Source organism: Heterostelium album (genome assembly GCF_000004825.1).
Source record: "Heterostelium album PN500 unplaced genomic scaffold PPL_scaffold9, whole genome shotgun sequence".
Classification (NCBI taxonomy): domain Eukaryota; phylum Evosea; class Eumycetozoa; order Acytosteliales; family Acytosteliaceae; genus Heterostelium; species Heterostelium album.
The window spans coordinates 1,773,176-1,796,031 of record NW_008805071.1 but is presented as its reverse complement, the minus strand read 5'-3'; the positions used below and the strand labels follow the sequence as shown (position 1 = coordinate 1,796,031).

At 32.6% G+C, this 22,856-nt stretch overlaps 8 protein-coding genes across 8 annotated transcripts; 5 read left to right on the top strand and 3 right to left on the bottom strand.

Moving 5' to 3' along the window:
• Window positions 1-1,565: 1,565 nt before the first annotated feature.
• PPL_09214 (uncharacterized protein) lies at window positions 1,566-4,027 on the top strand (the record flags this gene model as incomplete). Its single annotated transcript, XM_020580011.1, has 7 exons — window positions 1,566-1,750; window positions 1,820-1,973; window positions 2,056-2,346; window positions 2,412-2,606; window positions 2,692-2,928; window positions 3,017-3,307; window positions 3,380-4,027. The coding sequence occupies 7 exons, from the start codon at window positions 1,566-1,568 to the stop codon at window positions 4,025-4,027; spliced, it is 2,001 nt and encodes a 666-aa protein (XP_020430686.1).
• Window positions 4,028-4,138: 111 nt separating this feature from the next.
• Window positions 4,139-6,087, top strand: lysA (TLD domain-containing protein; the record flags this gene model as incomplete). Its single annotated transcript, XM_020580010.1, has 5 exons — window positions 4,139-4,761; window positions 4,836-5,069; window positions 5,164-5,470; window positions 5,555-5,704; window positions 5,785-6,087. 5 exons carry the CDS (start codon window positions 4,139-4,141, stop codon window positions 6,085-6,087), a joined length of 1,617 nt encoding a protein of 538 aa, XP_020430685.1.
• A 732-nt stretch (window positions 6,088-6,819) lies between these two features.
• On the top strand, window positions 6,820-8,817 carry PPL_09212 (uncharacterized protein; the record flags this gene model as incomplete). The annotated part of the gene is made up of 1 exon (XM_020580009.1): window positions 6,820-8,817. One exon carries the CDS (start codon window positions 6,820-6,822, stop codon window positions 8,815-8,817), a length of 1,998 nt encoding a protein of 665 aa, XP_020430684.1.
• Window positions 8,818-9,204: 387 nt separating this feature from the next.
• Window positions 9,205-10,833, top strand: PPL_09211 (beta-N-acetylhexosaminidase; the record flags this gene model as incomplete). The annotated part of the gene is made up of 1 exon (XM_020580008.1): window positions 9,205-10,833. One exon carries the CDS (start codon window positions 9,205-9,207, stop codon window positions 10,831-10,833), a length of 1,629 nt encoding a protein of 542 aa, XP_020430683.1.
• Window positions 10,834-10,948: 115 nt separating this feature from the next.
• On the bottom strand, window positions 10,949-12,909 carry PPL_09210 (uncharacterized protein; the record flags this gene model as incomplete). Its single annotated transcript, XM_020580007.1, has 4 exons — window positions 10,949-11,145; window positions 11,242-11,730; window positions 12,458-12,595; window positions 12,897-12,909. 4 exons carry the CDS (start codon window positions 12,907-12,909, stop codon window positions 10,949-10,951), a joined length of 837 nt encoding a protein of 278 aa, XP_020430682.1.
• Window positions 12,910-13,236: 327 nt separating this feature from the next.
• PPL_09209 (uncharacterized protein) lies at window positions 13,237-14,928 on the top strand (the record flags this gene model as incomplete). Its single annotated transcript, XM_020580006.1, has 2 exons — window positions 13,237-13,962; window positions 14,269-14,928. The coding sequence occupies 2 exons, from the start codon at window positions 13,237-13,239 to the stop codon at window positions 14,926-14,928; spliced, it is 1,386 nt and encodes a 461-aa protein (XP_020430681.1).
• A 98-nt stretch (window positions 14,929-15,026) lies between these two features.
• PPL_09208 (uncharacterized protein) lies at window positions 15,027-18,634 on the bottom strand (the record flags this gene model as incomplete). The annotated part of the gene is made up of 4 exons (XM_020580005.1): window positions 15,027-16,011; window positions 16,078-17,790; window positions 17,854-18,040; window positions 18,547-18,634. 4 exons carry the CDS (start codon window positions 18,632-18,634, stop codon window positions 15,027-15,029), a joined length of 2,973 nt encoding a protein of 990 aa, XP_020430680.1.
• Window positions 18,635-18,953: 319 nt separating this feature from the next.
• PPL_09207 (acyl-CoA oxidase) lies at window positions 18,954-20,111 on the bottom strand (the record flags this gene model as incomplete). Its single annotated transcript, XM_020580004.1, has 2 exons — window positions 18,954-19,970; window positions 20,043-20,111. The coding sequence occupies 2 exons, from the start codon at window positions 20,109-20,111 to the stop codon at window positions 18,954-18,956; spliced, it is 1,086 nt and encodes a 361-aa protein (XP_020430679.1).
• Window positions 20,112-22,856: the final 2,745 nt, after the last annotated feature.

Here is a 22,856-nt window from a genome sequence, read left to right as displayed (position 1 = left end):
GAGAAAAGATTATATATATATTAATGGTATAAATTTGAATTTTAAATTTGATTTTTAAATAATCAATTTTGTTTTTGTAGTTAAAAGTTGAACTGACTCCCAGAGATGAAGAAAGTAGTAGAGTAAGTTAGGTCTTATTATTTATATTTTAATATTGATTTCTTTGACAACAAAAGACAAAAAATAATATTGAAAATTAAATGACCAATTCAATATTAATATTAATTTAAATGTATACCATTTCTATATAAAATATCAATTTTAAAAATTCTGTTGTTTTTTTTTTGGTGTTTTGATGATATTGAAGTTAATATTATTATTGGCTAAATCAATTGAAGTATAGAACAATACTATTACAGCAACAACAGTGATGATGGTAGTTGAGTAGAGGGGTGTTACTACTGATGATTGATAATCACACTCCAAATGCACAAATTTTAAATATTGCGTATGAGAGAGTGAGTTGATTTTATAACAAGAATGGTTGTTACTACAAAAAACCAACTACCGCTCCATCAAGACTCACTACATTCCACACCTAAAAATTATTGGTTAAAAAAAAAATACACACAAACTACCACTAAAAACAAAAACTCAACAGTAATAATTAAAAACAAAACACACAAAAACCATAAGATCAATAAATATTAAATTTAAACTATACAGGGATCTTAATGTGTGAAATATGAAAATATTGATTTCTTATAATGTAGTTTGATTCTGTACCATAAAACATATATAAATCTGTTTGTTATTGCATTAACTTTATATTCATCATATCTGGGTGACCAAGAGTGCACTTTGACACTATTATTAAAAAATAAATAAATAATTAATCAAATTGAATTTGAGTTCAAATACATAAAAAATTGAAATTTGCCTAAAAAGAATAAATAATCTTCAATGCAATCAATAATCACATTTTATTTTTTTTTGGTTTGTTTTTTGGTCACTCGATTTGCATTTTGATTATTTTTTTCAACAATAAATTTTAAAAAAATTATAAAAAACTGATAAAAAAGATTGTTTTTTTTTTTTTTTGGTAACTTTTTTCTATCCGAAAAAACATTTGCATTCCTACATCCGACAGTTGGTTGTTTTTATCATTGTTGTTTCTTGTTGTATTACTATTTATTTGCATGCAACTATCAATATCATTCCCATTAAACATTCATCATCAATCATTTATCACAGTAAACAGTTTTATTAACAAACAATCGCTGTTGTTGAGTTTTATTGGTTTTTTTTATAAAAATATATTTTTTTTATTTTTCCTCTTATTTTTCATGCATGTTTGCAGAATCAGTCTGGGAACAACTTGTTTTCTATCTTTCTGGTTGCTTAGTTTGTTTACACATTAGATTTTTATTAACTTAAATATTAATTTTTTTATTTATTTATTTTCTCATTTAACCATATATATGTACTTATTACAATATTTATATAAAAAATAATAATAGAAATAGCAATAATAATATATAGTAGTTAAATTATTTTAATCTAGATTTTTTTTTCGGAAAATAGATATTATTTTATTTTATATTGTATCATAGATGTTATAGATAATGGAGGTTAATTCATCTACCTCTTTAGCAAACAATGCAACGACAACAACAACAACAACAGTATCAGAGTCCAATGCATCATATGATTGTCAACCATTATTAAGTCATCATATTGAAAAAGGTGATAAATATAGGTTCTACTCGTTATCAACTGATTGTACAGGTGATAATGTTGCAATAGGAAGGTAAATGATATAAACGAACAATCAATAAAGAGGAAGAAACAAAAACTAATTAGATTTTATAAATGTAAGTGAAAAGAATCTATTCATTGCAAATATATTCAATGCTACAGAGGAAGATAATGGTGGAATACATTTTAGAAAGGTTTCATCATCAAAAGATATTGGTTGTATAGTTTTAACATGGTGTCATTATAAATCAAAAGCCAATTTGATTGCAACTTCTGTATGTTTTAGTTTTAGTTTTAGTTTTTCTTGGACCAGCAGTAGTACTAATAGATAGACGCGATAATGATTTATTATAATAGAGTTCAAATAATCTGATGATTTGGGATATTGAGGGTGAAAAATCAACACATTCCTATCAGAAAGCACATCTTCGTAATATTACATCGTTATCGTGGAACAGCGCCGACACTGATTTACTGGCGAGTTCCAGTGGCGATTCGTTCATCAAGATATGGGATACTAGAATCAAGCAGATACCATCGAATAGCATCGATACAAAATCAACACTCTCACAGGTGGCATGGAATCCTCATTCCAATTCAATGTTGGCATCCTCACATCCCGGTGAAGTAAAGATATGGGATGTTAGAGTAAGTAATTATTGTCTTTGAATTATTACCATTAAATTAACCTTTGTTATTATTCTCTTTTTCAGAAATTTGGATCACCTTTGGTATCATGGAATACACATGTCGGCACAATCAGATCGATCGATTGGCACTTTGAACAAAAGAGTGTTCTTTTGACGTCTGGCTCTGACAATGCAATTAGAATATGGGATGCATCACCACCCAATCGTTTGAAAAAGACATTCCAAACAGGTCATTCCTGTACAAAAGCAAAATTCTTGGTTTGTATAATTTATAAATTGTTGGATAGTTATATTTAGATAGTTTGTTATTTTACTTACATTCAATTGAATTATAAAAATATAGCCTTGTTCAAAAAATAATGCAGTTGCATCGTTTTCAAACAAAGCATTGTTGAATAATATATCTATATGGTCAGGACAGGTCGATCAACCAGTGATCAATTTGACTGGTCACAGAAATACAATCATCGACTTTGATTGGAGAATCAAGCATGTCAATGGAGAGGATCAACACTTCCTAATATCAATTTCAAAAGATAATCATATTAGAATGTGGAAATTTCAAGAAGATATGATTAATGTATATATATCTATTTATGATTGTGAATAGCAACAATATGATTTTAATATTGTTTTACTTATATTATTTTATATTTTTTTATATATAGGCTATTGAAAAAGTAGCAACTGCATCAGCATCTGAAACAAGAAAATCATTGTTTGTACCGGTGGATTTGGCACAGGAGTTACAACTGATATCAATGCAAAAGTATGAGAATATCGTCGTTGAAAAGACATCATTCAATGAGAGATTGTGTATTATAAATATCGAGAATAGAAAGGTCATTGTAATCATTTCACTACCATCACTTTATCCATCTGCTCAACCTTGTTTTGAAATCTTAACTAAAGATTCTTCGACTCCCATTACCAACGCATTGAAAATGAAACTTAAAAGAGTAATATAATCAATCAGCCAACCGATCAATCAATCAATCAACAATAGTTATTAATATAATTAACAATTTTAGGAATTTGATGGATTAGCATTGGAATTAATGGAAGGACAAGCAAAGAAACCATTCTTGTATAAATTGTTGAATAAATACAATGATAATCACGTCAATCATATTGAATCGTTTAGGGAGATCGATGCATTCATAGACTCACCGACAGCCATTCAAAAGAGAACTAGCAAGGAGCTGCGAGGTTTGTCATCGATTAGATTGGGTGGCTCGATTTCAGAGGAAGATATATCTGGATTGTCATCGAGTCAGAGCAGCAGTGGAAGTAGCGATGAAACACCACCTCTCATTGTAACAAGCAGTAGTCTATCGGCACCCGCTACACCTGAGCAACACTCTGTCGGTGCCGCTGGCTCTTCTACATCGGCCAACAACAGCATCAACCAAGCCAATAGAAACATACGTGGAGTATCAATGAATGGCGTTTATCCAGGATCGTTCGCACCACTGCCGCCAAGCACACCCTACAACCTTAGTTCTCAATCGATCTCATTCGAGATGTATCAAGTTAAATCCACCGATACTCTCACCGGAATCTCACTGCAATTCTCAATGCCAAGAGATATCCTAATACAAACCAATCGTTTATTCTCTGAGAAACTAATACCTGGAACCGTAAGACATCATCTATTCTATTCCCTTTTGTTAATTTAAATTAAAAGTAATAATACTAACCATTTTGTTAAACAAATATAATAATAGATACTATGGGTGTATAAAAGAAGAAGGGATGATTCACCTTCACTGGTAAGCTCAGATCCAACAATGTCCACTGACTCTAGCGGCAACGGAGGTGGAAACAGCTCGACTAGCTCACCAATGTTACAACCACCTTCACCCTCTATTTTCAGTAGTGGAAGTAGTAGCAGTAGTAACAATGTAAATTCAAGTCCATTGGGTGATAATAGTGGTCGACCAAGATCTAGAAGTAGTTCCTCCACTGTAAATATCAATAATCTCTTCAAACCTACTAGGGAAGAAGCAGAGATGGCATTCAAATCACTGGATCCAAACAACCAGATGTTACAACAACAACAGCTATATCACCAACAGTACCAACAGACAGGTGGTACACCACTCACCTCACCACAACAACCCAAACCCTTCATCAGTATAAACGACTCACCAGGCAGTAGTTCTTCCAGTGAAAAGTCAAAGCAAGGCTGGGCATCGAGATTCGCACAGATTCCAAAGGAAAATGTACTGAAAGAGGAACTTGTATGTTTCATGAAGGACAAGAAGATTCGAGGTGTCATCACACTCACTCCATACCAACTGATATTCCAATCCAATGAGAAGTCACCCACTCAGATATTCTCTGATTACAATCAGATCATATCATGTAAATACTTTCCGAATCACACTGAATGGTTAGCTCATTTATCAAAGTAAGTGGAAAAACAAACAAACTAACTTTTAAAAACTAATACTTAATTTACTAATCGAATTCTAAATATAATAGGGATTGGAAGAAAGAACAATATTTAATTCAAAAGAAGAATCAAGAGAAGAATGCAGACTATGAGAACTTCATTCAATCAGAGATCTCAAAGCTCAATGAAATGGGTGATGAGATGACCACCATGACTATCAACGGTCAGGTAAAGAATGTTTTGGTATTCCCATGTATCTATTTGTTAATTCATAAAGATAATTATATTCAAACTTTGTTCTTTAGAGGTATAAGTAAAGAGAGGTAAGAAGTGAATCATATATATAATAATAATCTAGCAATAATAGTAATTTACTAATATATTTTATTATTATTATTATTATTATTATTATTGTAGTGTACATAATTGTTTCGTTTACTTGAAAAAGTGTGTTAGTGATCGTAAAGATTCTTCACCAGCTAATGGTGTTTCACCTCTTTTGGGCGTATCGCCACCAATTGGATCACCAATACCACTACTGCTCACTCCAACACTACCTACAAACACAACCACAACAACAACAACCTCAGCAACACAACTACTACAACAACAATTCCTTTCAACATCATTTGAAGCGATTGATGTTAGCTCCCAATCTCCAAAACTTGTTAATAGATCAAACTTTAATCAGAAGATCATTTTAACTCCTGATCTATATAAAAAAGTATGTAAAAAATATATATATATATATCTAATTCTAAAGAAAGAAACAAATACTAATAACAAACAAACAACATACATATTAAAGCTACGACACTATTTACCAATGTCAGTTCAAGGATCAGATATAGAGTTACAATATAACACAACCAATGATGGTGTATCATTCAACACATGCTACAGAAAGATGAGAAATGTTCCGCAGTCTATTTTATTAATTAAGGATAATGGTGGATATGTATGTATATTTATATATTACTGTTTTTGTTAAAATATATAAAAGTTCTAATCCCAATTAATTTTTAAAAAACAAACTAGATATTTGGTGCTTTCATTTCAGACGAATTGAAACCTAAAGCAAATTTCTATGGTAGTGGTGAAACGTTCCTATTTAAATTGGAACCAGAGTTTCAGGTGTTCAAGTGGACCAAAGAGAATGATCTATTCATCTATTCGAGTCTAGAGTATATTTCGATTGGTGGAGGCTCTATGTTTGGTCTTTGGGTGGATACTGACTTTTTACACGGGTACAGTGGACCTTGCGAAACATTCAACAACACAGTATTGTCTTTCAAAAATGATTTTAATCCTGTTGTAGTTGAATTCTGGGCAATTAAATAAATCTTCAGAACACACACCATCATTTATGGACATATATCATATTCTATTCTGTGAATTTTAAAATTCCATCCCTCGGAACAATATCAACTAAATTGTAATCATTAATAATAATATAACAAAAATAATAATTTAGATAATTTAAATCAAATAAACTCTATTATATTTATTAAAAAAAAAAAAAAAAACAAAACTAAAGAACCAATTAAAAAATTGCAAATTAAAAAAAAAAAAAAAAAAAAAATTTTTAACTGGTTGCATTATCATATCATTTTTACGAATAATGATGAACGAACCAGAATTGATGACAATCTTATCTTATTTAAATTGCCCATCATCAAATTTGGAACAACTTATTTATTATAACTCATTATGATTTGTGTTGTTGCCGGGGTGATGCAAACACCAATTTTTTGACAAGCTAAAGGAAACAAAAAAAAAAAAAAAAGATTTTTGTACGAAAAAAATCGTCTGTAAAAACTTTTTTTTTTTGACAACAATTGGTTGAGCCATCTTCATATTGGATGAGCCCTTGTTTTTCTAGTTGCAAAAATCGAAGATATCATTATTATTATTTTTTTTGATTCCATTTTAGATTTATAATTTAAATTTTATTAGGTTAGATATGGATGGATGAAAAGAAAAAGAATCTTTTTTTTTTCTTATTTGTTTAGTTATTTTTTTAAATAAAATATATAGTTATTATAATTATTAGAGATAATATTTTAAAAAACAATGATTAAAATTATCTCTTTAGTTTTATCGTTATTTTTGATATTGTCGGTTGTCTCTGCCGCCATCGACACAAAATCGTTGATCGACGAGTACGTCTCACAGCTCAGAAATTTGGAGGGTGGTGACCAGGTCAGAGTACCAATCGATACCAAAGTTAAACATGAATGTCTCCACGAGGAGTTGCATGGTGATCATACACCAGACATTATCGAGCACTTCAAGAAAGACGGTTCCAGCCTATACAACAATGTCAACTTTTTACAACAGGAAGGCGATGCACCAACTCCTGGAGTAACAGGTACCAACAACTATACACTTTCACATCCACTCAATATCTTTATGAATACCACTTATCTCAATGGTGGAGATCCCCAAACTTGCTACAGTGTTGGACAATCCGTTGTTGTTGGTCAAGGTACCCCGAAAGGACCATGCGATAGAACCAACCCATCATTCCCATGTACATGGACATGTGAATCAGTTGACGTTGTAACTCCAGGTTTGGTTGCTTTGATCACCCAAACTATTTTGCCAAATCTCAACAAAACTTTTGCCACCTACTTGACTGCCAACGGTGACGGAAACACAACCATTCCAAACCAAAACAAGCAACTCTCTTGCGTTGGTGAAATGATTACTCTTCCACCACAGCCATTCACATTCCAAGGTGACTTTATGCTCTATATCACCGCTCATCCAAATACTCCACGTTCGATCGCCAACGGTGCTATGTGCGTGCTCTTTGCCAATGAAGGTCCAGCTATTGGTTTCCTCAATCTCAACCCAATGAACTTCTCATCGTTTGTCAATCAAGACCAATACAACTCCACCTGGAACATTTTAATGGGTGTCGCCATCCACGAAACCACTCACGCACTTGGTTTCACCCCATCGCTCTACAAGCAATTCATCGATCGTTCCACTGAGAAGCCATACAACTACTCGATCGCCGTTCAACAAGACTATCAAGGTGTCACACCATCCGGTCAGACATACACTCGTCCACGTTGGTACATCGTTTCGCCAATGGTCAAAGCCATTGCCAGAACTCATTTCAATTGTGACAGTTTGATTGGTGCTGAACTCGAAAATATCGGTGCCAACAACTACACTAGTCATTGGAAGGCAACCACTTTCGGAGAGGAGTTGATGCTTGGATTCGCTCTTCCAGTTGGACCACTTTCCAATTTGACTTTGGCATTGCTCTACGATTCTGGTTGGTTCGGTCTTGCCAATTTGGATAAAGTTGAACCATTGGTTTGGGGTAAGAACAAGGGTTGTGGATTTGCTGAAGTCTGTAACTCAACCACCTGGAACTTCCCAGGTTACTGGAATGAAACTCAAGCAAAGGGATCCTCTTCCGACAGCTACTGTACTGCCACTCGTTCTGGTGTTGGAAATTCATACATCCAAGACTATCAAACTCTTCTTCCAAAGGAATATCAACATTTCGCCGACCCTGAATTGGGATCCACTCAATCATTCCGTGACTACTGTTTGGTAACCGATATTATTTACTCTGCTCCATTCGGTGCCAACTACTACTGTAACGACGAGCAAATGTCGTTCTACCCAAATTCACAATACGAAACATTCGGTCAAGGTTCACGTTGTCTCGAATACTTCAATACTACCAGCAACACATACAAGCCATCTTGTTTCCAACAGAGATGTGATGGAAAGACATTGATGGTCGCTGTCAACAACCAATGGTTGGCTTGCCCAGATGGTCAAGAGGTTACTTTCTCAGCTGCCAACAACCTTATCATCAAATGTCCAACCGATTACTTCTTCTGCGAGGGTGATGCATTCCCAACAGAACCATCCGATCAACCAACAAACCCAACCAATCCACCAGTCACCTCTGGTTTCCCAAATATCACTAACAACCCAACCCTCACCCCAACCACTTCCACCACAGGTGTCAGTTCAAGCTCAACCTTATCCTACAGTTTATTCCTTGTTTTGGTTCTTTCAGCTTTTGCCCTTTTCCTCTAAATCCTATAATCGTTTATTAATTAACAACTCATATGAATCAATCAAATATATACTCGATTATATATATTTGTTAATATTAACCACTCATCGCCGATTCATTTTCGGAAGTGACAATATAAAATAAAACTAAAATAAAAATAAAATAAAATAAAAATATAAATATAAAATTTAAATATAAATTATATTCAATTTTAATATAAATAATATCTGGTGGTTTCTTAACCCATGGCGTTGAGCCTTAAAAAAATAGAAAAGCGTTGATCAAATACCGACACATTCGGAATTATGAAAAATTTGTTGAAAATATCTTCAACTGAAATGGAATGATTTTTTTATTATTAAAAAAACAAAACTTAAGTTATTTTATTTATTTATCTAATAAAATAAATGTTATACTATACATTAGTGTTCCTATTTATTTCATTGGTTAGTTGTCAACCAACACCAATCAGTGGTCCACTCATTACACCATTACCACAAACTTACACTTTCGGAAGTGGTGTCATTCGATTGAATACTGGCTTTTTTGATATTGCTGCTAATATCGAATCTGACCTTCTTAATAATGCAATTCTTAGATACCAAAAATTGTTCTTCCCTTTCGGTGTAGGATACCCAACCAACAATCCGATTGCCACTCTAAACATCAAGGTTTCCTCAGACTCTGAAATTCTTCAACTCTATGTTAGTGAGAACTATACAATTTCCGTTGAAATGGTTGGCCAATCACCTCAATTAGAGATCATAGCCGATACGATCTTTGGAGCAATGAGAGCACTCGAAACTTTTTCACAATTGATTAGTTATGATGCCCAGAGCCAGAGTTATTCGATTCCTTTTGTTCCAATCTACATTGATGACTTCCCACGTTTCCCATGGCGTGGTCTACAGATTGACACTGGTCGTCACTTTATTCCTACTTCTTTCTTAATGCACATCATTGAATCATGTGCCTACAGCAAGCTGAATACTCTTCATTGGCATGTATCCGATGGTGAATCATTCCCAGCTGAATCGAAATCACTACCAAATATAACATTGGGTGCTTTTGGACCACTAGCAATCTATACCATTGCTGACATGGAAGAAATCGTCGCCTATGGTCTCTCATGGGGAGTTAGAGTTCTTCCAGAGTTTGACGTTCCAGCTCACAGCTTCAGTTGGAGTACTGCCTTTCCCGGGATAATGGCAAACTGCCCAGGTGATAGTGATTTGGACGGTTGGCCATTAAGTCCAGCGCTCCCAGAAGCATATGATCTCATCTCCAAGATTTACACTGACATGTCAGAGATCTTCATTGATAAGTATTTCCATTCCGGTGGTGACGAATTACCATACGCCTGTTGGGATAACGATCCAGTTATCGCCAATTGGATGACACAAAACAATTTCTCTACCACCCAAGCTGAACAATATTTCGAAGATCAAATCACCAATATTCTTGATGGTTTGCAAAAGACCAAAGTTATTTGGCACGATCCGTTCGCCAATGGATGTGAAGTCCGTAAGGATACCGTTCTCCAAGTGTGGGACAACGCTCAAATGGCACAACAAGTTGTTAACGCTGGAATCAGAGCTATTGTTTCCTACGATTGGTACTTGGACATGCAGATTCCAGTTCCAGGACACACTCACTATGAATATGAAGATACCTGGTTGGATTTCTATGCCGCCGATCCATTGATGGGTGTCACTACCAATACCGAACTTGTCATTGGTGGAGAATCATGTATGTGGGGAGAGCAAGTCGATCATAGAAACTTTGATGTCAGAGTTTGGCCAAGAACTATTGCTATAGCTGAACGTTTGTGGTCCAATGAAAATGTTACCGATACCAACAAAGCACTTACAAGATTTGATCCATTCTCATGCCACATCTCGAACCGTGGAATCAATTCCGGTCCACTCTACCCAGACTACTGTTTATTAACCAGTGATTTCTCACAATACTCTCATCAACCACGTTTCAAACTTACCAAAGAGCAAATTAAAAATATTTATAACTCTCAAAAGTAAATAAATTTTTAAAAAAAACTTTAATATATTTATTACTTTTAAAAGTTATTTGCTTACTATATACAGAATGAGATATTTGATAATCTTTTGTTGTTGATTAAAATATCAACAAACATTAAAACCAGTTTGGATCTTGAGTATCATATAATAAAAGAGTGTAGTTTCCAGCTGGATATGGTTCAAACATAATTTTGTTTGTTTGACCATCTCTGTTTTTCAAACTAAAACAATTTAGTTTCAATGATTTCATGATGGTATATCTAGAAACTCCAACTGGAAATACTGCATAAGGTTTGCTATGTGGTGAGTCATCTTGAAAAATATTAACCTTTCCATGCTCTTGTTGTTTTAAAATATATTAGAACTTTGATTGTGTTAATAGTAAAGTATTGATGTGAACTTGTTTACCTATCATTGTAAAATCATTTAAAATATCTTGTAATTCCTTTTCTTCTTTTTGTTTTTCTCTTTCCAAAGCCAAGGCTGTTTCATCGAATACTTCAATGTAGAGATTATCACCATTCTTTAATTTAATTTTATCTTCTAGGTTGATTCTATCAGAATGGTCAATAGTTCTAATGTCTTTAGATAATTTATCTAATACTTCTATTATCTCTAATAGATTCTGATCGGCTATTGATACAGGTGATTTCGCAGATTTGTTGTTTTCTTGGTTTGATCCCACACCAACTTGAACGGTCTTTTTTGTACGATTAAGTAAGGAATATTCAATATTTACATCTTCTTGAATTGATAGAAAATCATTTTTTAGATCTAAAATTTCTTGATTCATTTCATCCATCATATGATTCTCTCTTTCTAATTTTGATTTACTATGTAAATAGATGCTTCCTTTCTCTGGTAGGAACTTACCACGACCATATTTCTGATGACTCTCTAAATAATCTAAAATATCCTTGTAAATTTTTACATCTTTGAATTCAATAGTATGAACATCATTGTTGCAGTGAATGTTTAGTTTTATCTTCATAGATTATGTTTATTAAAAAGAAACTTGAAACAAAATATATTTACGAATGAATTTTTATCACATAAAATTTTAATATATTATAGATTAAAAGTGAAAATTTAAGTTGTTTGTGATTAATTTTCTTTAAAACTCAAAAAAACAATCTTCATTTCTTGTTAACACTGGGGTTCTTTATCTTCAATTTATTATCACATTTATTATTACCATTAAGATCAATTTTGTTTTATATTTGGATGATTTTCTTTTTTTTTTAATAGAATTTAAATAAAGTTAACTTTATTTCGATATTAATTTCTAAATTTGTAAAATCAAATAAATGAAGAAAATATCTAAAAAATATAAAATATCTGTATTATAAGATGAAGAGTTTCTTTTGCTTAAGATGAAGAGCCTAAATAAACCAAAAGTGTTTTTTTTTTTGAAAGATTGATTTTTCAAAAGATTTTTCTGTTTCTGGTATCCTGACCAGAAAAGACGAGCTTTTTAAATCAAATCATGATATTCATGACAAAATAAATTTTATTATTTATCTTTTCTATATATCCATTAAATGTACAGTTTCAAATATATTACTTTTTCACTTCTGATATTTTTGTCTATTGCTTTGGGACACCAACAAATTCAGCAACCAACTGGCGGATACGTTTACTTCAAGTATTTCAATGATGCCAAATGTGATAGCACTACTGAATCGAGTGGATGGTTCTACAAGGACAACACTTGTGTGAGAGGAGCACTGTATGATTGCAGCGCCGGAAACAACACCATTTCCTACCAAAGTTTCAAAGATGCACAGTGCCAGGCTACACCGACACCAAAGACCCTCATCAATAGCGATCAGTGTTACGCCCAAACAATAAATGGTCAGGACTATGGATATATCGCAACCTGTGTCACCGACTACCTACTGCCACAACAATCGACCGTGAACTTTGGATACACCGGTGACTGCAATGCTGACAACTGGAAGGATTTCATCATTGAAACTAAATACAAACTTCTCAACACCTGTCAGCTTTACGCCAGTGGAGGTGTCGAACTCAGCTGCAACTCGACTGACCTCACCACACACCTCTACAAGCCATTCGAATACACATGCAGTGGTGAATCCGAGGAATACACCTTACCTTTTTCATTCTACAACGTCTGTTCATCAATCAATGAAATGAATATTTGTTTGGAATAATAAATAAATAAAAATAGACCTTAATTTATTTGAATAGTGTTAGTGATGATGTTTTAAATGAAAAAAGCAAATTTACGAAAAAAAAAAAACTAATACAAAATAGATTCAACACAATGTTTTTTTAAATAGATATCAGATGTTTGGAGCTAGTGAATATAATAATATATAATGATTTTCATTTAAATAAGGTCTTTTTTTTTTTTGTTTTTCTTAATTTGCATCGAAAATGAATACAACAAACAACAATAATAGCAATACATTAATACAACAACTTTTACATTTAAATAAAAACTATTTGAATAGCAATAACAACAATAATAATACAAATAATAACCCAAATAATAACAGTGTTTTCTCTTGGAATTCACTTCAATCTCAGCAACCAAATCCTTTTGTAAATAATAATAACAGTAATAATAGTAATATGAATCCTTTTTTAAGTGGTAATGGTGCAGACAATAGTAATATAAATCCTTTTTTAAATAATAATAATAATAATAGTAACAATAATAATAACAATAGTATTTTATATTCAAATTATATTCAAGATCAACAACAACAGCAGCAACAAGCAACACAAAATATACAACAACAACAGCAGCAACAACAACAACAGCAGCAACAACAGCAACAACAGCAGCAACAACAACAACAACAGCAACAACAACAACAAAAACAATTACCATTACAAATACAAGATAGTAATAATGATAATGGTAGTTTAATTGAAATTGATCTGACAGAATGGTGTATTGGTTCGAATCAGAATGTTGTGGGTAAGGCTCTGAATATGTGTAAAGAGATGCTCGTTAACTTTTTGAACAAGTTTGTTGGACCGAGAAGTCAGATGAATGGCTCCGAGCGACAATTTACACTGACTAGTATGCTCGAACACCAAAAGTTTGTTATGATCAAAAAGTACAACAACCAATCATCGAATATCCTCAACGATGTACGTCTTGATCTCTGGGATATCTCGGCGATCTGCACGTTCTTACTCACAAAGACAACACCGATCTATCAGTACAAAAAGGCGGTTTCACTTAAAGCACTGATAACAGAGATACAAAAGACAAGAAACATGTGGGCACATCAGAATCCATTGTCGATCGACGACACCTTTCGATTCCTCGATACCGTAGAGAAGCTGTTCCACGAACTGGACTTTAATCGCGAAGCCAAGGAGGTGCAGATCATCAAGCACACCAACTACTTTCATTCTTTCAACAAGGCATACAAGCTGTTATCACTCCCACAGGAATCGACAATAACCGATATCTTTAATTATGTAAACAATCTCAATGGTGTAGTCGCCACTTCACATATTACTCATCAGTCATCATCTCATCAACAAATGCAACAACAACAACCACAGCAACAACAACAGACACAATATCAACAACTAACAAACCAAATGAATGATGCACCTGTTATTATTATCGATGATGATATGGCTATGGATGAGCCATATGATGTTGATTCACATGTTACATATGCATCTATTGCTAGTGGATCCTTCAACAACAACAACAACAATAACAATAATAATAATACTAAAACAAGTAGCATCAGTAGTTCGAACAAAGACAGCTTTAGTATCGGACAAAAATCACAAAAGAGACGAAAACAACAAGATTATTCAAATGATAGTCAATCTCAACAACAATCAAAATCTACAGGTGGATTCAACATTATTGCAAACAATCCAAATAACAACATGAGTTTCTTTAAAAATAACAATAGTAATACGAACACTTATAATTCTATATTTCCTCCACTGTCTGGTGGTACAAAAAACAACAACACTAATAATAATAATAATAATAACAACAATTCAATTCAAAATTCAATAACATCTAATCCTAATAATAACAACAACAAAGGCAAGAACAAAAAGAACAAAAAAACAAAAGAATAGAGGTTGCAAAGATGAAATTTCTTCTAGCTCATATCTGGGATAATAAAGTAAATTAAATTAGACTATTATTAAAATTTTTATTACTTTATTATATTTATTTATTTCTTTTTCTTTTCTACTAATCCATAGTTAATAGTTGATGATGATTCTTTCAAGTCTACACAATACTTTCCATTGGTGAAGACATTATCTGTACCCTTTGGACCTGGTACATATGTTACATTGTTATTGATCAATAAAGATGGTCCAACAATACAATAGGTTCGTGGGCTAAGATCCTTAAATAGATAGCCACCATTACTATTTGATTGAGCAGACTTGATGAGTGAACCATCGGTAAGGGTGAGGTTCAACGTTACATCTGAGAAAGTCTCATCTGACAATGAACCATCACCCACGATATCATTGAAAATATAACCTTCAATGTAAAGTGGATAGATAAAAGATGCCCATACACCATTTACATTTCCATTCACCTCCATACATCTTACTCCATTTATGAATTTGTTGTCAGTGGATGGATTAGCAGGAATGAGATTATTATTCTTATCGGCAACATTCAGACAATAGTTTCCTGGAACCAGATTATCGAATTCGAAAAGACCATTGTTTGGTGTTACTATCTGGCTAACTTCAGTTCCATTACTTGAATTCAAAGTCACAGTGGTACCAGCTGTTCCAGATGAAGCATTGTAAATACCGGTCAAATTGAGATCGGTCCAAACACCTCCTTTGATTGAGTAGGTGGAAAGGAGTGTTTGAGGTTGAACTGACAATTGTTGGACTATTGGTCGTAGTATCATAGCCATGTTTAGTCGTTTGAAACCTGGATCGGCTACAATGAAACAATTTCTGTCAATGGTGAAATTATTATCTCCATTTAAAGCTTCACCAATATAGGTACGTGTTGGATCGAAACCGATGACACAATAGGAGCCAGTTTCAACGTTTTTGAAATTATAGATTCCATTCTTTGTTGTAGATAACTGTACAATGGATCCATTAGCGGTTACAAGTTGCATGGTAATGTCATTAAGTAATCGTGTCTTGTCCAATTTAAAAGTAGGTGGATCTGAATCTTGCCTATAAATTCAAATATAAACCTTGTGTATTAATATTAAATATAAAAAAAAGATTAACATTACTTACCAAACATAACCTCTTATATATGTGGTGTTATATACTGAAAGATCTATGACAAAAGGTACATTTGTTGTAAAACAATAAGTACCTTGTCGGTTAAAGAAATCATTTGAAGCGAACCTGTATCCTTTTGGAAGTATTGCTGACAAACAGTATTGCTGATTTTTTTCCACCGATAATTGGAAATCACCTTTGATTTCTACTGTTGAAATCAATTCGGATCCCTTTGAAATCTTCATTGTTATATTGGCTGGTGTATTATAGTTGATAACGTTATCATGAAGAACATCGACCCATGCATAACCAACTACAGATACATGCTCCACATTTTGAACAGAGATGTTTCGTATTCCACTGTATACCTCCAGGTTTCTGTCGAGTGTGAAACAATAGGATTTGTTTGAAAATTGGTTGAATTCATTCACGATTGTATCACTGTAGTTTCCACCTCTAACCAAGCAGTATCTACCGTCATCTAAATCTGAAAAAATAAAATGACCACTGTTATCGGAAACAGTTGTTTTCAAAGCATCATAGGTAGCAGCATCCCTCAGTTGTATTTCTTGACCGATTACGGGGTATTTAGGATTGAATATTCCAGTGGAGTTTACATCCATCCAGACAGTTCCGGTGATATTTAATGAGTGGTCAATAGCCATGTTGGCAACTATGTCATCATTCAACATGTCAAAACAATATTTTGGTGAGGAGAATGAGTTGGCTCCTGTAGCCTTGCTGATTTTGAAGCCTGCTGGAACACCAACCACCAAACAAAAATTGCCTCTTTTGTGAACAATAAATTTGTAGCTACCTTGTTCTTGAGTAGCAGTTATCGATTCAACATTGTCGTCGTGTGAAAGCACAACTTGTACACCTTTTACACCTTGAGCTGGATTGATAATACCAGTACTTTGCTCATCTATCCATACTACTCCACTTATCTTGAGTGAAAAAACCGTAAAAGGTGGCAATGTTTCATCGGGGATAGGGGGTGGTGAGATGGTGCCCTTTGGTTTCTCCCATGGTATAAAGCTTTGCGTTTGGGTTGGTGTTGGAGTTGGTGGTGGAGTTGGTGTTGGAGTTGGTGTTGGAGTTGGTGGTGGAGTTGGTGGTGTTTCCGAACTACTGGATTCTACCTCTCCAAATGCATTGCCATTGTTTGTATTAGTTGGTGGTGCAGGTGGAGCGGGCGGTCGTGAGTAAGTTGTGGGAGCAGGGGTTTCTCCAATTGGTACATTACTCTCTGAGGATTCGACAGGTGGAGGGGGAGTTGATTCTGGTGTTTGTGTTGGAGTTGGTGTAGGAGTTGGTGTTGGAGTTGGTGTTGGAGTTGGTGTTGGAGTTGGTGGTTCCGAACTACTGGATTCTACCTCTCCAAATGCATTGCTATTGCTTGTATCAGTCGGTGGTGAAGGAATGGGAAGGCACTTTGGAAATCCGTTGATTGATACACAAGAGGTATTGTCTCCACATTGAATGAAGATACAGACGTGTAGACACCTTGGTGGTAGATTGATGAATGGTCTCTGACAAACTTCATCGATACCACAATTGAGAGATTCACATCCTGGATCTGTTGGACCGACTAGCTCTGAGTAGGGAATGACTCTCTGACCATTGGCAATATCGGGAATACACGAAGCTAGACCATCGATATTCTCACAGTGGGAGCGATATGGGCAGCCATAGTTAAAGCAAACATCATCCGTAAGAGGTGGACTATATACACATATCAGACCCGCTCCTTCGTGAATACACTCATAGTTCTTTGGACACATATACCTATCACATGTCAATCTTTGTGGTATTGTACCAAATGAAAATATTGGGTGTTGGGGCTGTGGTTGTGGTTGCGGTTGCGGTTGCGGTTGTACTTGATCATTAGGAACACAGGTGGCTACATTATTTAATATTTGACAACTGAATCCTCCAAGACATACTTTATTATTACAATTATTTGAAATAACAACTAATTCAATTAAAGAAATTAAAAAAAAACCGATTAGTAAAAAAATGATGATCATCAGTTTTTTTTTTTAATGTCATTCATTACCTTTTATTAAAACTATCGATATAAACAATAGAATTCTTATATAACTATTCATTTATATTTTAGTTTGATTAAAAAAAGTATGTATGTAAAGAAAATGTTTTCAATTATTCTTTGTAAAGCTTGGATGTCGAATTGAAGATTCAAACAAAACCTGCTAATGTTTGATATAGTTGGACACTTTTATCGAATATAACAATATCGTCAACAAAAAAAAATAGTATTCGAACCAGTTGTTGTTGTTTTGATTGCTTTGATTGATAAATCTTCAATTAACTACCAATGTTGATAAAGAAAAAGAAAGCAATATTACATTTGATTGACTGTTTTAACAATATCATTTTAGGAAATGATAAATTATTTCTTTGTATTCAATATTTTTATATGTTTTGGTGTTCATTTTGTTTTTTTTTCAATTTTATTACTATAGGTTTTTAAACGATGAAGTAACAAAAATGATAAAGATACATTAACTTCACCACACATCAATGGGGGTGTTGGTGGTATGTTCATTTTCATCCGATGTATTGCATAATCATATTACAGACACCCAAAAAAGGATTTCTATTCTACACAATAACAATTTATTAAAACAAAAAAATGGATGGATATGATATTATTTTTTATGTATGTTTATATGTATATGTATATGATTATTTATTTTATTTAATATTAATAAAATCAAATAATTGTTCTTTTATTTTGTTTATTTTATTTTCCTATAAATAAATTAATTTTATGAATATAATATCGTGATTATGCGAATAAAAGAAAAGAAAAAAAAACATTTAATATATTATGTATATATATAAATAATAAATTTTCAAAAAATTTAATTTTTAGAGATTATCTTTGGAATATCGAATGCTTCGACAAGATTCATTAAGTTTGGTGCCAAAATAGTACAGGCATCACCGATAATGAATGGCAAGTCGAGGGCTTGATCCTCGGAGATCAAATGGTTGGTGATTATCCAACCCATATCGTCTTGAATCTTGACCAATGAATCCAACAGAATCAATTGGCATACAATGTCAGAGTTGTTGGTTTGGCTGGCACTTCTGAGGTTCTCTTCAAGCATTTGGCTTTCGAGATGGGCAACTGCTGCGCGAACAGCCCATGTTCCTACGTTATTGAGAGAATTAACTAGAACCTCGTTGGTGCAACTGTGTACTTGGCAACCGACTTTTGATAGTGATTCCTTGAGCTCCTGAGTCTTGAGGAAATCACGCATCTTGAACAATTGAATTAAACGTTGGAAGTTAAAAAGTTTCGATGGATCCGATTCGTTTTTCATTTGTTGGAAAGCTGGTTGCATATTGGCGCCTGGTTGCGATACAATGAATTTGGCTACGTTCATTAGTTGGCCGGTCTTGTCACCGTGGATCACATCGATGTCGTTACGACCGAGGAGGTGCTTGCAATCCATCATAGTATTTAGAGAGTGACGGGTGTACAATGCCTTGGTTCCATGGCAGTATGGTCTGGCAAACAATGGAACATTGTTTGGATTCTTGAAACATTTGGAGAGAGAACGATTATATAAATCGAAACTAATGGTTTTAGCGATTGGAATGAGTAATCGAGTTTGGATGAGTGGTTGATTTAGTTGTTGACGTTTATCACAATATTGAGCGGTTTCTAAAAGCATTTTCTTGACAGAGAAGGGGAAATCATCTTTGAATTCTCTGTATCTGACAGCTGTTAAAGCTTTTTTCAAGGAGTCTACATCAATTTTTTGTTGTTGTAATCTTCTTGGACTCAAAACTCCGGAAACATTATTAACTTGGAGCTCATCATCAACATTTAAAGAATTTGATGATAAATTTGGTAATAATTGTCTTGACAACTATATTAAAAAAATATTTAAAAAAAATAAATTAATAAAAAATTAATTATGAAATATTAATATCCAACTTACATTTTGGATTCTTTCAAAGAATTTGGCATCAACATTATCAATACAAGCAGAGTAAAATTCGGCAATCATTTTGTTTTTATTAAATAAATTCTGGAATTAAAAAAAATATATATTGTTGTGAGATGAGAAGAGGAAAGGATTGGATGGCAATGAAATAAATAAATTATATAATAAATAAATAAAATAGTATTTTAAATAATATTTAATAAATTAGTCTTTTTTGAAATGAAATGAAAAAATTATTTAGATTTAAAAATAAGATGGAAAGGAGATGGGTGATGATGATGAGTTTGAATGATTGGTTGGGTCGTTTTGTTTCTTTAGAAAATAATCGGGTGATAAAAATATTAGAAAGATAAATATAACTCTTCTTTTTATTGAAGATTTGTTTGATTGATTGTCAAATGAAGTTGGAATACACTTTTTAACTTTCAATTTGCACTCTATTTATATTGTTTCCTTTTTTTAAGAATTCAATACAATAATAAATTATTAGGATTGAAATTTAATTCCCACTCACCACAGACAGTAGGTCAAGTTAACATGTAAAGGTGCCACTTTCTAGAAAAACAAACTAAAACCAGTACCAACAGTGATAGCCATTCAGAATTCATATGAAAAAAAGAATAGTGATTACATTCCAATTTAAAATTGGAAAGTAGTAGTTGTTCATGACAGTAATATTAGCAGGTTTCTATACCTGAAAAGCATAGAATAGCAGCACACGAATGAAAAATGGGGAGAATCAAGTAGTGGTATTAACAATTGCTGTTATTGTGGTGGTGTGGTGTGTTCAACTTGTTTTTAAATAAAAATCAAAACCCAAAACCTTAAACAGGTTAACCCCTACAGCTAGAAAAAAGCAACAAAAAAAGCAACATCCTAGAAATTTTTTAAATCAGAATCGATTTTCTTGAGTTTAACACACATCATATTGAATATCAATAAAACACCATTGCTATTTACATCTGTGTTTTTGTTTTGCCACACAAGTGTTTAATGATCTATTTCTTGTTTACAAATTTTTGATAAAATGTAAGAGTAAAGTGTGGTTACCAATTGATTCGCCAACCTATCATGATTCACTCCCTACTTTGACAGTATTTCAACTAATCATTATTCACTGCCACCTTATACTACACTCACCGTTATGCATACCTTTGGTTCTAATTATTTAATTGAACCAAATCAAAAAAAAAAAAACAACTAAACATAACCATTTTGTTTTTCACACTATTCTAACTAGCTAAACTTAACTTTATTTTTAAAAATGTATTTATATAATGAGGCAAATGTGGTGAGTTGGGTAGCAGTTTTGATTTTATTATATTGTTTGTTTAGAACGAAGAACTAAATAGAGTCGTTTATAGATATGTGTTACACAAGGTAGTTGTGTTTACTTTTTTTTTTTTTTTTTTTTTTTTAATTAAGTGTTAAGATTAGTGGTGTTAATATGATTGTTAGATTGAATGATGGATAGTTACTTTCAAAATGTGGTTTTGATGATGATGATGGAAGTAGTTTGAGTGTGTGTGTGTGTTTAATAGATAAAAAGATTAAAAGAAGTGGGTGAGGTACATCAGCTTTGCTTAACCACTAAATACCACATCATGTACTTTAATATCTATTTTAAAGTATATTTATACAAATATATACATTTTTTACTTTATATTTGTTATATATGTTGTGTGTAAATAAAAAGAATCAAGTTAAGTTTAAAATCATTTTTTTATTCTAATAAGATAGTTATTATACCATATTATTTGATTAAAAATGTGGTTGTAATGTTGTTGTTTATTGATGTTGTTGGTTTGTTGATATGTATTTCTTTAAGTTTATTTATAAAACACCATACAATTTAAATGTGTTGTAGATTTGAAACTTAGAGGTATGCAATATGTTGAATATGACAATAATTTTTTAAATCAGACCAATGATATTCATGGCAATCATAATAATTAAGAACATATAATATACAAACAATATCGTTGATTCTTTATTGATTAGTGGTAATAATAATGTGTAACTTTGAAGCTAGTCAACCACACTCTTTACTTAAAAGGTAATGATTTACTTTATCTTTTAGTATACTTAATACTATTCCCTTTCAAAAGTTAAAATTTAATAAATCTTGTGGGTGGATGGTTGAATGTTTTATCTTTTTTGAAAAGGTATGTTTTGTTTGGTTTGGTTGATCTTGTTATGATCATCAAATATATAGAATTCAAAATCTCAACGCCAACCTGATATCATCTAACCTTGTTCAAATAAACATATACATATATATTACATAAAAGAGAACATGGAGATACAACACCCAAAGGTGATTGGATTTAATCTCCCAACCTATTGGAAATACTTTCCTTTTAAGTAAGTCTTTATTTTCATTATAATAAAACAACATGAAGCATCATATATATTTGCACCATCATATATTTTTACCAATATATAATTTGTTTTTTAATATTTAAATTAATCATAAATATCATCATATTGTCAACTATATTATGAGTATAATAAAATCTTTGTATATATTAATCTAGATATAAGTGAATAAAGTTTTTACATTCAGATATTCTTTTATTAGATATTATTCTATTTGATTATCTCTTTATCATAACCACCTTCAATTCAACAAATTTCTACCACCATTTCAAATTAGCAAAAAGCGTTTGTTTTGTTTATTTTGAAAAACGATCATGTTAAATTATGTGTTTGTATCTCAAAAACATCTAAAACACAACCCTTTTTTTTATTAACTTTTTATTAAACCAATTTTTTCTTTTCTCAAAGGTAACTAACTTTATTTGGCAC